This window comes from Taudactylus pleione, unplaced genomic scaffold, assembly GCF_031769625.1.
Source record: "Taudactylus pleione unplaced genomic scaffold, aTauple2 ptg000012l, whole genome shotgun sequence".
Taxonomy (NCBI): Eukaryota; Metazoa; Chordata; class Amphibia; order Anura; family Myobatrachidae; genus Taudactylus; species Taudactylus pleione.
The window spans coordinates 3,014,533-3,032,788 of NW_028284415.1; the positions used below are offsets into that span (position 1 = coordinate 3,014,533).

The window sequence follows — 18,256 nt, forward strand, 5'->3', positions numbered from 1 at the left end:
ATTGTGTAGCAGGGGTAGATCAGGATCAGACGTTACTAATGGCCACAGTTGCTTAGCTCTTTTCTTGGTGAATTTGCTTTGCGTGTTAAATTGATTTACCCATGGTATTTTGTTCACCTTTGTTTTTTTGCAGGTGTTCATTAACAATTCAACTCTGGTTTTTGATAGGGCTTTCGTTTTTGCTCATAATAATTCCCTGTAGGGGTACTTTCTTTCTCTAAATTTGTCAGTCATAAGGTTAAGCTGTTCTTCAGTCTCCTGAGGGTCACTTGTAATCCGGCGCATCCTCAGGAACTGTGAAAAGGGCAAACCCTTGATGGTAGACTCGGAGTGAAAGCTCTCAAACTACCTCTTCCCAACAGTTGAATTAACCTTTAGGGGTCAAGACCCATTTGGGGGGCATCGGCCAGGGACGAAACCCACGAGGAGGGGGGGGCCAGACAAGGCGTCAGAGGAAAAACAAAAACTCCCAGAGGGAAGTAGATCCCATTTTCAATTTGTCATCGGCTATTTTATCACCTACAGAAAAGCAGATTCTGAGTAAATGCCTTTCATTTATACCTACAAACTATCCAGATGATTTTGGTTGGAAGGTTGTTTCTTTTAAATTACATCGGACACTGAAACTAAAAGAACACTTTGGGAAACATTTTTGCGGAATATTGGCCCTAAGTCTGAATTTGATCCTATTTCTTCAAATGCCTCTTTAAGAACCTTCCATCGTATGCTTGATACATCTCCGTATGATCAGAAACCCCACGTCGCCCACAATTTATCCCATGATGAACGGGCTGCCCTTAAGTCTCTAGCTAAAGACAGGACATCATAGTGGTTCTAAACACCTGTGACTATCAGGATGAATGTGTTCGTCTTTTAAGCGATGCTGATACATATTGTTTGTTGGAAGGTGCATAGAATTTGGAATTAGAAATGTTATTGCAACAAGCAGTGAGTGATGGTATCATTTCTGATGCATAATTGCCGACATTCAGCTCCTTCCTTCCTGGAGGGAGCTGAATACCAGTATGCAGCGGGGGGCGTGGCCGGACAATGACACTGTATTGGAGGCCGAGCTGCGCGAATGCGTCATCGTGGCCCCGCCCCTTCTTCACAATTAAAGGCATTGTGAAACGGGGCAGGGCCATGATGACGCAATTCAGCGTGAATCATGTCACTGCCCCTCCCCGCTGCGGGGGCTTCTATCATTAGTGCGGGGGGAACGGACGGGTCGACGGCCGACGGGAGGCTTGCCTGCCTTTCCGGGAGGACAGGAGTGGCACCAGATATTCGGGAGGCTCCGGGCCAAATCGGGAGGGTAGGCAAGCCTGTTCTGTTGTGATATGTAAAAAGCTCACTAGTGCTTTTGCAATTGTACCCATCTTCTATGCTATCCCCAAAATACACAAGGACGCACAGATGCCCCCTGGTAGACAGATTATTTCGGCAAGGGGGTCTCTGTGTGAGCCTGTTGCTCAGTTTTTAGACCCCTATCTTCAACCCTGTATCCAAAACACCTTCACATACTTGAATGATTCCACTATGTTGTTGAAAAAGTTGCTTGAGTGTGAATTGGTACCGGAAGGGACTTGGCTGGCAACCTTGGATGTTGCCAGTCTATATACCTGTATTTCCCACAAGGAGGGATTACAAGCGGTAAAACATTTGACCACTTTACCAATAATCCACATTACATAGGTCCTGATATAGAGTTATTTTGCTCTTTATTGGAGTTTACGCTGACACACAACTTTTTCTTATATGACAGCAGATTTTTTCGACAAAGGATGGGCTGCGTGATGGGTTCACTCGTAGCTCCGTCCTTTGCAAATGCCTACATGTGGGAGGTTGAACAGGGCATCTTTTTTGAACATCCACATGTGTCATCCAAGATCAGATTATAGTATAGATATATTGATGACCTCATTATTTTTTGGGATGGCTGAGGAGGAGATTGAGGCTATTGTCAGGACTCAAAATGAGTCAAACAAGCCGATTAAATTGGATCGTACCATCGACAAATGTAACATCCATTTCTACTTCAGGGTCCATAGAAGGTCCACAGGAAACCTTTGGGTATAGGTGATGACGAAGACATCCGGGCACCATGCAGTTAAATTTTTTTCCAGGATGCAATGGGGCCTCCCTCTATACCCCGCCCCCGTGCCGGAGACTCCTCAGTTTCGTTTGGTTTCCGGTTGGAGTCGGGTCACTGTATTGCAGTGGGACTGTTACTAACACGGCCGCATAATCACCCTGCTGGTGCGGAGTTGCCGGTACCAATCCGTGCCTCTCGGCGGGCCTCAGGGGTCTTGGCTAGCAGGGACCCCAGAGGATTCCTAGACTGCAGCTGGACGCTACGGGGTGCAGGTAAGCGACATGCACTGCGGTGTTGCGTGCCGAGATGCAGCCTTTTTCCTCCAGGGTTGGGGGACATCCTGGGGATGACAGCAAGTGTGGCCAGGCACTGAGTCCTGCGTCCACATTAAGGCATTTGGGACTGGAGTTCTGCGGAACACAACAACGTCCCAGGGTTTAAACGCTGGCCAGGGGAGGCAGCCTTCCCTATCTAACAGCCGGCTCCTCCCCACTGCTGAACACGCCTTTCTACTGTGGTCAGGCTTGATCTGTGATAGATTAAGTACTCCTCTTTACTATGTCTGGCAGTGAGAGTGATATGACTAAGTTAACCCCTATTAAACTGCTCTGTAAAAAATTTACAGCAGTGATAGGGGCAGGGGACATACCTTCTGAGGGGTTATGTTTCCGGTGTTACACTGCCCCGGGTCCTTCTGAGGCTTCTGCCATTCAGCTGGCGCCGCCATGGGAGTGCTTTGCAAAAGCACTAACAACCATTGCAGGACGTTTAGCAGGCCCTCCTATGTGTCCACAGTTCAGTTTTCAACAACAGCACTTTTGCCAGTGCAAAACCTGCTGCAACCTCCTACAACTTAACATGTGTTGCCCCCTCAGTGGGTTAATACAGTTCCTGCTATATTGCAGGGTGTGTCTGAGATACGTCAGCAGGACGCACCTATCAGCAGACCAGCTAAAAGTGTCTTGCTATCGTCGCAATCTACTGTATGGGATGATGATGATGGACTGCTTCTGGATGAGTCTGACTCTGGAGGCAGAGTCAAGTCTAATATATATATTCCAGGGCTGATACAAGCTGTAAAAGCAACCCTGATCATTGAGGAGGATGAGCCTCCTGCGCCTAAATCTAGGCATGCATATTTCATGGAAGAAAATGTGACTGAGGCTACATTCCCATTGTCTGACCAATTGGTGAATCACTTAGAAAAGACTAGACGCTTCTGCGATTGATACCGCTTTCCAAGCGTTTTCCAAGCTATCTCCACCTTTTGCTGAAAATTATTTTTCCAAATGGGAGACTCCACCGGTGGTGGATTCCCATGTCACGCGCTTGGTAGGAAGCGCAACGCTTCCTATGCCTTCCATGTCGTCCCTGAAGGATGTTACAGATAGGAAGGTAGAGGTATGCTTTAAATCTGTTTATTCCCTTTCGGGGGTGCGTGCAGGCCAGCTATGGCCATTTGCTGGGTGGCTCGGGCCATGGAATGTTGTGCTAAGAGCCTTGAAACATCCTTAGCCTCTAATGCTACCAGGGAACAGCTGAATCTGATGGGAAATCTCAGAGATTCGGCAACCTATATAAATGAGGCAGCTTTGGATATTGGCCTACTAAATGCCAGGGTTTCTTTGACTGCCATTGCGGCTCACCGTTCTCTGTGGCTCTGTTCTTGGAGAGTTGATGTGGAATCCAAGAAGGGGTTGGAATGTTTGCCTTATGAAGGTAAAGTCTTGTTTGGCCCTGATTTGGACAAGATTGTGAATACCTTAGCAGCAGCTACGTCGGCTTGTCTGCCTTCTGCTCCGGCCTCTTCGGGGACTCCGTCCTTTCGGACCTATCAGGCCCCAGGTAAGGCTAGAACTCAATCCTTTTCCAGGCCATCCACCACCAAGAAATCTGCCAGGCCTAAGAAGCTTCCCTGGAGTACCAGACTTCCTGTTGCCAAGCCTGATGACAAGCCCTCCGCTTGATGGGACGGGCCTCCTCCTAGGGGACTTCTTCAGTTCGCCCAGTACTGGTGTCAAACTACCACAGATTCCTGGGTGAAGGAAGTGGTCTCTCTAGGGTACGCCCTCTCTTTCCACAGAAGGCCTCCCCATCAGTTCTTTTGCACAGGACTTCCGAAAACCTCGGACAAGGCTGTGGCTTTACAAGAGGTGGTACAATCCATGCTGCAGGCAGGGGTCATTGTATCGGTCCCGTTGTCACAAAGAGGAACAGGGTATTATTCCAGCCTTTTTCTAGTCCAGAAGCCAAACTGTTCTTACCGTCCTATTCTCAATCTCAGGTCCCTGAACAAATTCCTCAGGGTACCCAGGTTCAGAATGGAGACCCTACGCTCAGTTATGCTGGCTGTGGAACCTGGGGATTTTATGGTATCCCAGGATATTCAGGATGCATACCTGCATATTCCGATTGTTTCAGCTCACCAATGTTTTCTCAGGTTCGCTGTGTAACAACAACATTTCCAGTTTCAGGCTCTGCTGTTTGGCCTTGCAACTGCACCTCGGGTGTTTTCAAAGGTCATGGCGGTAATGGCAGCCCATCTGAGGCTGCAGTGGATCCGCCTGTTACCATACCTGGACGACCTCTTGCTACTAGCAGGGTCCTCAGAGGTACTTCACCATCACCTGCAGCTAACGATATCTGTGCTCCAGATACACAGGTGATTGATAAATTGGAAAAAGTTCTCACTGATTCCGTCTCAAAGAATGCTCCAACTGGGAGCTCTGTTGGATTCAGAACAGCAAAGGATTTTTCTGACAGCAGAAAAGATCTCCACTTTGCAGACGCGTGTACACAGATGGAAATGAGGAAGGTATGGTGCGCAATTACAATCCAGTAAGAACAAATAAATGAAATATAAAATATGGTTAATTAATTGAATCTTCAGAGCTGCTACAGTTGGAGGGAGCTGCAACCCACCAGTAAATAAAGATAAAAGGAAAAAATACTGTAGCGCTAGTAGAAACAATATACAATTTAATATCAATTATAACAATAAATGAAACAATGTAGCATGTGCATAAAAATCAATACACTGTATCTTATAAAAAGTCAATATAAAAACTCTTTGAAGGGTAGCAGATATATTCCAAAATAGTATATACACAATTATTGTGGTATCAAGGAGAAGATATTCCACTTAGATATAACCCCAATGGGTATATTTTCATCAAGTGATATGCTGGTATGTTGTTCTCCAAGTCAACTAAATAACAAATTTATTATTGGAGCCGTGATATATGGTAGCTTTATCTTGCGGCTCACCTAGTTCTCAAGTAATGTCTGGTGGGAGAAATCCAGTAGCGTGTGATTGAAGCGGCTTAGCTATCTACGGCAGTGTAACCAGAAGCAATCCCAGACCAATGTGCCCTCTGTGTAGAAGCTGCCGTTGTGTGAGTTCAGCCGGTGGGGTAAGTGTAATGCACTCGTCCGGGGGAGTGAATGCAGCTGCTGCCGAAAATATTCGGGTCTCGACCTGAGAGAGCTGGCGCAGTCTGAGTGGATGGAGGGCTCAGACCGCGGGCAGATGGTTGTACTTTCAATCAGGGAGACTGTGGGATGCAGCTGCTGGCCGGCAAGTAGTTAGAGTGTTTCTCTCATTCCAGAGGAGATACGGAGAAGCAGGTTTGATTCAGAGACAGTGTATCGCTCTGTAGCCTTAACACGTTTCTGCGGGACAACGCTCCCGGTTTCTTCAGAAGGAGGGCTCAGATGGTTTTCCCACTCCCTGTGGGAATTTATATTGGCTCCACAATTTAGACACCTGTCATCACTACTTTAATAATGAAAAGTAATTGTGATTCTATACCATGGTCTCACTTAGAACATATGACGCCAAATATATGACTAAACAATAAATATATAATATATAAAAATAAATTCCATATAATTAAACAGTACATGATGAAACATGAAAACAAGAGGATAATATTAAATGATAAATAATACTAATTCTAAAGTTATAATGATCTATAAATGCAAAGAGAAATCTATAGAGAGGGATGTAGATGTGTTCATGAAGGACGATATGGCTAGCTGTGGTTTTGAAATAAATCAAGAGTCAGTTGTTACATTCTAAGCATAACATTCTATATTCCTGTCACATAATTATAAAAGTATAAATGATCCCAGATCTCACACAAATATATGTCACAATACCATCCACAATTGAGAATACTACCGTACCTAATGTTAAATTTTAGATATTACATAATGATCCTAAAAAGAATCTGCAGAGAGGGGTACATGGATATTGGAGGAGTGAGTTTTATTGATGAAACACAAAAGTATAAATAATATATAATAAATAAATGGATTATAACGATATTTGGAAAAAATATAAAAAATTACAAATAAAAAATCAAAATAAAAATAAAGATGTATTAAATATAGATAGATATAGTTAGCAAACCATAAGGTATATAGAAAAAGAAGGAATAGTATATAATATAATATAAATTATACTCTATATATCCAATTCAATATTTTCATTATGTCCTCCAGGAAAGAGTGTATGCATTATGTATATCCAGTATGCTTCTCTCGCGTATAATTTTCTATATCTATCTCCCCCTCTCTCTGTATATCCAATCTGTTCTATTATAATGGCAGTTAACATTTCTGAGTCAGCATTATGTGTCTCTGCAAAATGACGTGACACACTATGATTTAAATATCTCTTCTTAATATTCCGACAGTGTTCAAGGAATCTGATCTTGAATTTCCTAGTAGTACGTCCAATGTATTGTTTCTTGCATGGGCAAGTTAACATGTATATTACAAAGTCCGTCTCGCAGTTGACAAATTATTTCATTTGATAAGTTTCTCCAGTTACTTCACAGATGAATGTATTTTGTCTATTGGCTATCAATTTACAAGTGGTGCATCTATTGTGATTGCATCTAAAACAGCCTAATGGTTTAGTTGTCCAAGGTATCCGTGATGGTGATTTGTTTAGTGGGTTATTATTTTTCACCTTGAAATGGCTGGGAGCTAATTTAGATTGTAAATTATCTGCTTTTTTAAAGATAACTGTCGGATGGTCCCCTAATTCTTTTTTGAGGATAGGGTCCAATTGTAAAAGATGAAAGTTCTTATTGATGATCTGTTTGACTTTAAACGAAGCACTATTTTGTTTAGAGACAAAAACTGTTGAACTATCTATTGGTTTATTTAGATGAATTTTCTTCTCTATAGACTTCTCTTGTTTTAACAAAAGCAAAGAGGACCTGTCTAGAAGGGCGATATCATGATATGAGGTTTCAAGTAATTTTTCTGGATAAGATTTATCTTTAAACGCCATCATCAGATCATGCACTTGTTCTCTAAATTTACTATCATGAGTACAATTTAGTTTCAACCTACGCAATTGCCCTTTGGGGACATTCTTTAGCCACGCCTTCTGATTACTATTATATGCAAGATAATTATTACAGTCAACATCTTTCCTGTAATTAGATGTAATAATTTTGTTCTCAAAAATATTGAGTGTAATATCCAGGAAATTAATACAATTCGAATGATAAGTGCTAGTGGAAGTGAGGTTAAAAGTGTTAGAATTCAAGTGACAAACAAAGTCAGTGATGGATTGTGAATCCCCTTTCCAAATAAAAAATAAATCATCTATATATCTGGCATAGAGGACCAGGTTCGCGCCGAAGTCGCCATCCCATATATGGCGTTGTTCGAATGCGCCCATATAGATGTTCGCGTAACTCGGCGCGAACCTGGACCCCATTGCCGTCCCAAGGGTCTGTAAATAATAAACACCATTAAATAAAAAATTATTGTGCGTTAATATATATTTTATGGAGGTCAAAATAAACGATCGCTGCAGCTCAGAGACCCCCGGATCTTCAACCAGACTCTCCTCTACTGCCATAAGTCCTAACTCATGTGGAATATTGGTATATAGTGAAGATACATCACATGTAAGGAACATATAATCAGATTCCCATTGAATATCAGAAATTAGTTTGGGAAAATGGGTTGTGTCCTGTAGATGGGATCTTAGAGCTGCAGCGCGCGTCTGTAAATATTGGTCTACATAATGTGAAAGATTAGTGCTCAAAGAACCTATACCAGAGATAATGGGACGCCCGGGTGGATTGTGCAGTGATTTGTGGATTTTAGGGAGGTGATAATATGTGGGAGTGATGGGGTGAGTGCAGAAAAGAAACTTAAATTCTTCCTTTGATATAACACCCTGTTCCTGATATAACAGTAATATTTTTTGAAGTTCTGTTTGATATACTGAAGAGGGATCTCTATCTAGTACTCAACTCCCCCCCCCCTTTATCTGCTGGCTTAACAGTATTTGTAGGGCCTTTTTGTAATTCTTTTATTGCCCAAATTTCTGCCTTAGAAAGATTTTGCATATATTTGATACCTGTGTGGAACTTAGTACATAAATTTTTGAAATCATTCATAGTTTTTTCATAAAATGTGTGTATCGGGGGACTTTTATATCTTGGGGGATATAAAGGCATCTGTGTACGTGTACACAGATGCCTTCACAATCACCGAGTGTCAGTCAACTCAGCAATGCAGTTACTGGGATCCATGGTGTCGACATTCGAAATGGTGGAGTATGCCCAGTTTCATTCCCGGCCTCTGCAGCTATTGATCCTCTCCAAGTGGGACGGATTTCCCCATCATATATGGACTCAAATGATGGTGCTCTTCCAGTTTGTGTACCTGTTTCCTCCAATCTCCCTCCTTCCTCGAGTAATTCGAAAGTTCAAACAAGAGGGAGGCATGGTCCTGCTGGTGGCTCCAGCATGGCCCCGACGTCCATGGTACTCAGATCTTCGGATTCTCTCCATCGACACTCAGTGGCTGTTGCCTTAGCGTCCGGACCTGTTGTCTCAGGGTCCTTGCCTCTCCCCAGATCTGGGTCGTCTGTCTTTGACGGCGTGGCTCTTGAGACATCTCTCAGGGTCCAAGGGTTTTTCCGGCTCTGTGGTTAACACCATGCTCAGAGCACGTAAACCTGCTTCTGCTAGAATTTACCACGGGGTATGGCATACCAATTTTGAGTGGTGTCGTCCAAAAAGTTATGACCCCCAGGTGTTTAGGATACCCAGAGTGTTGGCTTTCCTGCAAGTGGGTTTAGACCTTGGTCTCCGCCTTGCTACACTGAAGGTCCATATCTCGGCCCTTTCAGTGTGGTTCCAGCGAATGATTGCTCCTCTACCTGACATCCGCACTTTCTGCAGGGGGTCCTTCATATCCAGCCTCCCTTTGTCCCTCCTGTAGCACCTTGGAATTTGGCTGTTGTGCTTAAGGCTCTCCAGAGCCCTCCATTTAAACCACTGGGCTCAGTGGATCTGAAATGGTTTACTGCCAAGACTGTTTTTCTTCTGGCCATTGCTTCTGCCAGAAGAGTTTCTGATTTAGGGGATCTCTCTCGTCGTTCCCCATTTCTAGTTTTTCATAGGGACAGGGCAGTGCTTAGAACTCGCCCTGGGTTCCTTCCTAAGGTGGTCTCTAGTTTCCACATTAATGAAGAAATTATTGTGCCGGCCTTTAACTCCTCAGACCTCTCGGCAGGGGAGGCCTCATTGGATGTGGTATGTGCCCTCAGAATTTATGTGGATTGTACCAGTTCTCTTCGGAAATCGGACTCCTTGTTTGTTCTTTATGGTTTCCACAAGAGGGGATGGCCAGCCAATAAACAAACTTTCATTCTACTCGATCTGTAGGCCCTTCATGGGCAATAAGTCGTGGTGCCTCGGCTGTACAGCTTTGTAAGGCGGCCACGTGATCTTCTATCCAGACCTTTTTAAGGTATTATGCCTTAGATACCCTTTCCACTCAGGATGCTTCCTTCGGGCGGTGGATTCTCCTTTCTGCACAGGAGCGTCCCCGCCCTTGAGGGTACTGCTTTGGGAATCCCCTAGGTTTCCTGTGGACCTTCTATGGACCCTGAAGTAGAAAAGTAGAGATATGGTAAGAACTTACCCTTGTTATGTCTTTTTTCTACGAGGTCCACAGGGCGCCCGCCCTGACACTCCTGTGCTTCAGATGGGCTTCGCTCTGGTCACCGGTTTTCTGTCTCCTTCGGTGTGAGAATATGATTCCAGTGTGTTGCAGACTTTGTTCTCTCTTTTATCCTCCTCCAGCCTTTGGCTTGTTACGTAACTGAGGAGCCTCTGGCCCGGGGGGCGGGGTATAGTGGGAGGCCCCGTTGCATCCTGGGAGAAAAAATTTAACTGCATGGTGCCCGGATGTCTTCGTCATCACCTATACCCCAAGGTTTCCTGTGGACCCTATGGACCTCGTAGAAATAGAGATAACAAGGGTAAGTTCTTATCATATCTCTACTTTTCCTTGATATTAACATAACACTTAAGGATGCCAAAATCAGTACTTCCCTTTATGTAAAACGCATGGATTGCAACACCATTTTGCGATATGAGAGCTTTCACCCCGAGTCTACCATCAAGGTTTGCCCTTTTCACAGTTCCTGAGGGTGCGCCAGATTACCAGTGACCCTCAGGAAACTGAAGAACAGCTTAACCTTACGATTGAAAAATTTAGAGCAAGAGGGTACCCCTACAGGGAATTATTATGAGCAAAAACTAAAGCCATATCAAAATCTAGACTTGAGTTGTTAATGAACACCTGCAAAGAAACAAAGGTGAGCAAAACACCGTGGGTAAATCAATTTAACTCGCAAAGCAAATTCACCAAGAAAAGAGCTAAGCAACTGTGGCCATTAGTAACGTCTGATCCTAATCTACCCCTGTTACACAATCCGAAAATCATGCCCAGCTATTCCAGACGCAGAAACATAAGGGATATCATTGTTAAAACAGATATTTCTGGGTTTGACAAATCTAATAGGCATTTTATGAGTAGAAAGAATGGTTGCTGTAAATGCCTTGGCTGCATGACTTGTAACTATCTTATTACAGGGAATGAGATTCGGCACCCGTTTTCAGGGAAGAAATTTTACATGAAATGGCCCCACACTTGCACGTCAAAATTTGTGGTGTATGTCATCAGCTGCCCGTGTGGCCTCTACTATGTGGGCAAAACAGAACATCAATTCAAAGAGAGAATGGCCCAACATAGGAGTGCCATACGGGCAGCATTGCAGACAGGCAACAGTGAACAACCGGTGGCCCGGCATTTTGCCGTGCATAAACACAGCATAGCCACCTTACGTTACAGGATTGTGGACCATGTTCCATTAACATTAAGGGGCGGTAACAGAGCCAAAAGGCTGTTATAGCTTCAATCCAGATGGATTCACCATTTGGGTACTTTACAAGCTAGAGGGTTGAACGGCACACTGGGTTTATCCAATTTCTTATACATGTAGCTTGACAAGTGTGAGCTGCCTAGTCATAGTATGTTATACAGTATACTGCATCTTCATTTATTCCTTGAGAGATTTAGGTTTCCAATACATATGTGGATGGTCACCAGGTAGCATGTAGTTGGGTCATTGCTTCATTTAGTAGAACATTATATGTTGTTTAGTTTATATATTAATATCTTTTGTGGTAGTAGCCTCTGTGGTTCCCCTGTGTGCTTACACTGATGGTTTGTATGATCAAATGGTATGTTTTTACTTTATTTGTACTTAGTGATTTTTTGTAATTGATTTTATAAGGCTAGCCATGTTTATTTTTTGTTGTAGTGTCACCATGACTACAGTTTGCATCTTGTAGTGATCACTTCCGGTGGTCTGGGAGACCCTGATATCGGAGGTACACACACCGGAAGTTAGACTGGCGTGATCGCGGCTCTCACGGGGTAGGGGGGGGTGGGCATCATGGAGGTAAGCCTATTTAAAGTGTTTATTTGTTGTGGAATGTTTGATCCTGATGAAGAGGACTTGTTCCCCAAAACGTTGATGATTTGCACAACAAATTATTACATTTTCATGCTATATGAAGTCTCTGAGCGCCGCCATATTTCGGTTTGGATGTACGTGGAGGCACTTCCCTCCTAAGGAAGGCAGCAGAGCAGAAGTTGCCTGGTGGGGCCCCAGAGTGCCAGGTTATTTGGTGTGTGTGTGCATATATATATATATATATATATATATATATGCACTCCGTTGACTTGTAGCTACAAGTCCACGGAGTGCCGTTCTCCCTAAGAACTTTGTAAGCTGTTTGGTTCTTTCACCCTGGCAAGATACCAGTAAGGTCTTAGGAGTGCTGATCATCTGTACAGTATATATACTGTATATATAGTGTACCATCAGCCTGTGAGCCTATTGTTATTTATTTTGGAATTGCTACCCTTCTCTCTCTGGAGTCTTCACTTTATCACTTGTGCTGTTTGTTTCCCCAGTAACGAGGAATCATGTTGTAATGAGAGTTTACACATTTTTGTTTTCCACATAAAAGGGGGGAACATTCCTTTTCCAGAGCAATTCATTTGTTGGCAGCCTCTTCTCGCATCCCATAATCCCTTACTTCATACAGCTGGAAGAATTAGTGATGGCTTCCCTAACCAGGCCCATATGGTCTCCTGGTTATTCTGTGTGCCCTTAACTCTTTCCCCAAGCAGGGGGAATAAAAAATGTTACGCTTGACTGGCTAATATCGCATTGCGTGGGCTGCTGTTCTTCAAGTCTCATCACTGCAATCTGTCCAGCTCCCATCTAACCTTTTTCCAAAAGAAAATAACAAATGTTCCACAGCAGAATATCAAATGCAGCATAATCGTTATGTTATTTGAAAAATCCAGCTCTGTTCCCGCAGCCGGAAGCTTGAAAGCGTAGAAAAAGTCTTTGAGAAGAGTCAGCCCCACCTGGACTTACTGAAAGGTCCAGAAAAAGTGCAGCTCTGGGAGACACAATACCTTCAAAGCCTCTCAGTAAATTGAACTTCTAAGAAGAGTATCAGGTCAAGAGGTTCTCTCATTCATAGGCAGCTTGTATCTGATCACCATTAAATCATTTTACTAAATATTGCCCTTTTTTCAGCTAATACCAGCAGGATCACCCATTTTCATTTGCAGACTTTACATGTCTCGTAAAATTGTCAGCTAGATCTTGATTTGAGAGCTGCAGGTACATTCCCTTATCTGTAAATTACTTTTAAACACCAGTATTCTGCGGCTTACATTTGTCCCAATTTTTGTCATTGGAAATCTGTAACTTCAACAAATAGGCCAATCCTGTCACTCAACTCGATTGCAGAATAATAGAATATATTTCCAGTATGATAATCCATGTGGGTTGCTACTGTATATTGCATAGATCTAAAATTCTCCAGCATCATGTTCAATTGGCCACATGTAAATTAAATGTTAATATAAATGTGACACCTAAAATATAGGTAAAAGATAGGGAGCTGTTTGATATCTTACAGTCACAACCCTTTACTAGGATTAAAGAGCATCCTATGTTGCTATTTTAATATGGCTTTCAGAAACTATTATTCTTAACAGATCTTCATGTAACCAAAGCTATGTTACAAAAAAACACACTCTATTAACTTAATATTTTTCCTTCAACGCAGCAAATACTCTCCTTGAGTTTGAAGTGTTTTTATTTTTATTTCAGATTCTAAAAATAAAAAAATATTTTGCAGATATTTTCTTGTTGCCTATTATAACACTATTAGGGGAATTCAATATGAAACGTAAACTTCGACAGCGAAGTTTACGTTTCATATCGGAGATTTTACCTGCGTTAAAGTATCGGGCGCGCGCCCGCTTATCCCCGTATTCAATATGAAATTTACGAAAACGGGAGCCTGCGAAGTTGGATTTGCGTAAAGTTACGAATTTTTCCTTAAAAAAATTGTAGGACCCCCCTAAAGTTGTAAAAACATGGAGGATCACTATGGGTACCCCCGTTTTAGCCTTTAAATGAAAGTCGGGGATTTAAATAGCCGTAGCAGGTGTTTTTTCCCGACATTGAAGAAGTGATGCAGAAGAGCACTTAGGTTATTTTGTTCGTTTTTGTAAGTGGTCCCATCACATTTGGGGTTCATGAAAGTGGGTACTAGCATATTTTTAAGTCCCTAAAGTAAGTTTTTAACAATTCTGCAATTGTGCACCTGCCGCTATAAATCTATTCTAGAAAACACCTGCCGCATACTTGCAGAATAGCCCTGAACCTATTTCCCTATTTTTAAATAATTTTTTCCCATTTTTTTTTTATCACCCCAATTTTTAAATACATTTTTTGGGGTGTCCCTATTTTTTTTTTAAAACTTTTTTTGACACAGTTCTTTTTTAAATGTCATTCCCAGGGGTACAGGCTATTTTTTTTAAGCATGCACCCCTAAACCCCAATTCTGCACTTTTTTTCGACACTTATTCAATGGTGAAAAGTTATCCCCGTTTTTTATCAAAGACTTTTCGAACCTGCGATAAGTCTTTGAAATTGAATATGGTGTAAAAGTAAAACCTGCGATAATGATGTCATAGGTGCGATATTAACGCAAAAACAATGTTTTTGCTCCCATATTGAATACCCCTGTATAGCTTAAAAAAGGAGTCTGGGAAGGTTTAATAAGAGCATATAAGGTGTTTGAGAGATAAATATGTGGATATAGATAGAAGAATGTTGCAGTAATCTTTGTGGGAATGGGCAAGGGCATGCATTCATGTTCTGTGACAATTGGAGGACAGGTTGTGTTAGAGTAATGTTTTAAGGCTAAAGTCACAGTTCTTGTTGTGTGCGAGGCTGCAGAGCCTTCCACCAGGAGCTGGCTTTTTCCACTACATGCCAATTGTCGCTGTCACAATATAGCCTTTTTTATAAGCATTTATTCCAGACATAGCTATGTTTACAGAGCATTGTATTGAAGACAACCCTGGCAGGAATATGGTTTTCGCCTGGCACCCGAATGCTGACATATACCATAAGGTGCACACAGGGTACATATCCAATGCCAGACCACTGGAATGTCTGCAAACAGTACATGGATAAGGTGCCAGCTGAATCGGCTCACTGCCACATGTGCATGGAAAGTCTGAGGCATCTTCACAAATAACTTTTATGTCTTTCAGAAGAGCAATGACAATTTCAGGTGCTCTCATACAACACTACAAGAGTTTCAGTCCACATAGTAATGGTGGAAATCCTGCATATTATTTTACACATTAGGCAATGTTCCAGTTGAGTCTTACTATTGCCGACTTCTATAAATGTTCCTGTTGTTTCTTCAATGTCATGTTTGTATCAAACTCAGTAGCCAAATGTTTAGTAATCATATTCTATTCTCATCTAAATAATACATTATGTCTATTTGATGATAATTTGATGATAAATGATGCTTTCCTTGGTTCACCTACCTGCCCAGTCTAAAGGTGCGTACACACTGGGCGATTAGGAAAGACAGTATGATTACGACATCGTAATCGTACCGTCGTTCCTGTTCCCCTGTAGTGCCTACACTGAACGATCAGTCGTTCAGTGTAGGCACCCTCCATCATTCCTGAGCATTGCCAATCTGTCGTTATCAACAGATTGGGCTGCATGTTCAGGCAATGGACAATGTCGGGAACGACCAGCGGGAGCGTGCATCGCTGGTCATTTCCGTCATTATAGTGCGCGATTTGTGCACAATTACTGAGCGATTGCACGATTACGTTGTCATAATCGTGCAATCGCTCAGTAAAATCGCCCAGTGTGTACGCACCTTAAGTTCTCTATTGCTTGCTGGCTAAATATATATGTCATACCTGTTAATAAAATAGGCTTAGTTCACTCCTATTGGTAAATGGCAGACTTTCCCAATGGGCTGACATGATTCTCCTGTTCTTTTAGGTGGTGTGTGAGCTCCAGGCAACGATTGTTTCTATACGAGAGGAAAGCAACAGTCAGCAGCTTATCATGGAGAAGAGACTACAGGATGCAGCACAGAACTATAATGATGACAAGCGACAACTAATTAAAGAGAACGAGAAGGTAATAAAGGTAATAACACATGAACTTATTAATTAAGAAGTAGGCATCTATGTAACAAACAGGCCATTTAGAAACCTAGCTGGACATTTGCCAACAGTTTAAAAGTAGCATTAAAAGATACTTATTGCTCTTCAAAATGTGTTTATATGGCATTACATGGTGCCAGGCATGGCTGCTGTCTATTGTGAATCCCCCGGTATTTGTTTGATCTGTTTTGATTGGTCACGTGTTGCATAATCACAGAAATTGTACGCGGTCTGAGTGTAGGGTGCCCTAGGTGCAAAGAGATTTTTAACAGTGTCTGATCATTATAAACCACTAGATTGTAAGGTCTTTGTGAAGTGGTTCTTTGGCCGATACCCCACTAAACTTTAATTTTCGTGGCTGCCACATTAAGTAACAGTAACACAATAGGATCATGTATTATAAAGGACATGGACTACATATAGTATATACAGCATGGAAATAAATTTCAAGCTATACAGAAAGTGTTGGTGAAAATTCTGTGATGAACAAATTGTCAATGAACTCTCAAGCTCAGTCATATCATGTACACATTGCTGGGTGTGTGCTAATCTTTGTATATAATGGCTGTACACTGTGTGTTGTTTTGTTAAATTAATGCATCGGGTGCCAACTTCAATATGACTGTAAAGATCTGTGGAAATATCCATTCCATCTTGCAAATCCCATTCAGTGCATCCGTCTGCAGGGAAATATTTTAAAGGCCAGCAAATGTCTTTCAACTTGTTTATAAGAGAAAGCATTTGTGAAATGTACCTCCAGGGTTTTCCGGGAAACAAATCTGTGCAATTAAATACAGGCATCTGCAGTCATCTATCGTAACCTCCACCGAGCATAGAACAGGGTATCTGTGACACAGCAGGATTCTTCCAACATGACATGCCACAATTATATAGACCGACTCAACACATCCATCGTGATGGATAGCAGATCTTCCACGGCAATGTCCTACAGTCTTTTCCCTGACATTGCGTGTGTTTGTCAGACTGACAGGTCCTGTGCTCATTTCCTAACAAGGTGATGTGAGGATGTGACATTGGACCTATGTGGGGATTTAATAACAGTGCCTAAAAACTTCACTTTTCATACCACACGTTAAAACCTCACTATCTAACACCTAATACCTCCATTGGTTTAACTGGAAAATTATGGTTGCTGCAGCCTAAACAATTCCTAAAAATACAAACATTTCTTTGCTTACAAAGTCACTTTACTATTTTAAAAGGGTAACAAACTAGTGTAAGAAATATCCCTTATTGTCATACTGTAGGTTTTAAACTTTGGTTCATCTTTAGAAGCAGATCAGGTTTGTTATAACTCTGAGTAATCAGTGAAATGCTGTCATCATCATCCAGTTACAGGGGCAGATGTATGAAGCTCTGGGAAGTGGTAAAGTACAGAGTGACAAACGAGCAGCCACTCAGCTCTCAACTGTCATGTTACAGGCTGTGTTTAAAAAATGACAGTTGGGAGCTGATTGGCTGGTGGTTTATCACAATGCACTTTATCACTTCTGAGGGCTTCATACATCTGCCCCATATGTGTGATATCTGCTGAAACAATTACAAGGAGCAAATCTGCCAGGTATCACAGTCCCACCGTGTGTCTCCCATCCATTGCACTGTGATAACAGTTCAACATGTTAGTTTTTTTTTTTCTTTTTTCTTTTAAATCGCCAACCTCTCATAAGCCAGTTAACCTGTTAGTATGTTTTTTGGGAGAAAACCAGAGCACAAGGGGAAGTCCCCTCATATACACATGAAAACCATGCAGACTCCAGAACACAAAAAGTATCCATGGTCAGAATTAGAACCCATGGTCCAAGCCCTGCATGGTGACTCTACAAATTGTGCTTCCCTCTGTGCCATTGTGCTCACATATGAAACTATATTGACATATAGGTTACCTGGTAGCATGTCTGACAAACAGTATAGGTAACAATATCTGAGACTACAGTATATAATGGTATCTTTTTGATTGTATCATGCATATTGGGTATCTCGTAATAGCACAACTGGAACTAATGTACATGACAATTATTTTGCTAGTCCAAGCACATAACATTTTCTCCATGCTAAAATATACAACGATCAGCCATAACATTAAAACACTGACAGGTGAAATGCATAACATTGATTATCTTGTTATAATGGCACCTGTCAAGGGGTGGGATATATTAGGCAGTAAGTGAACACTCAGTTCTTGAAGTTGATGTGTTGGAAGCAGGAAAAATTGACAAGCGAAAGCAT

General features: G+C 42.1%; 1 protein-coding gene across 3 annotated transcripts in view; it reads left to right on the plus strand.

Annotated features, from left to right (window-relative positions):
• Positions 1-18,256, plus strand: part of CEP112 (centrosomal protein 112) — a 561,355-nt gene that overhangs the window by 454,449 nt on the left and 88,650 nt on the right. For 2 of the 3 annotated variants that reach the window (XM_088467969.1, XM_088467976.1), the window contains exon 23: positions 15,843-15,992. In XM_088467969.1, the coding sequence (XP_088324095.1) occupies positions 15,843-15,992 (150 nt within the window). The remainder of the gene's footprint in view (positions 1-15,842; positions 15,993-18,256) is intronic. The other variant, XM_088467982.1, reaches the window with a different exon arrangement.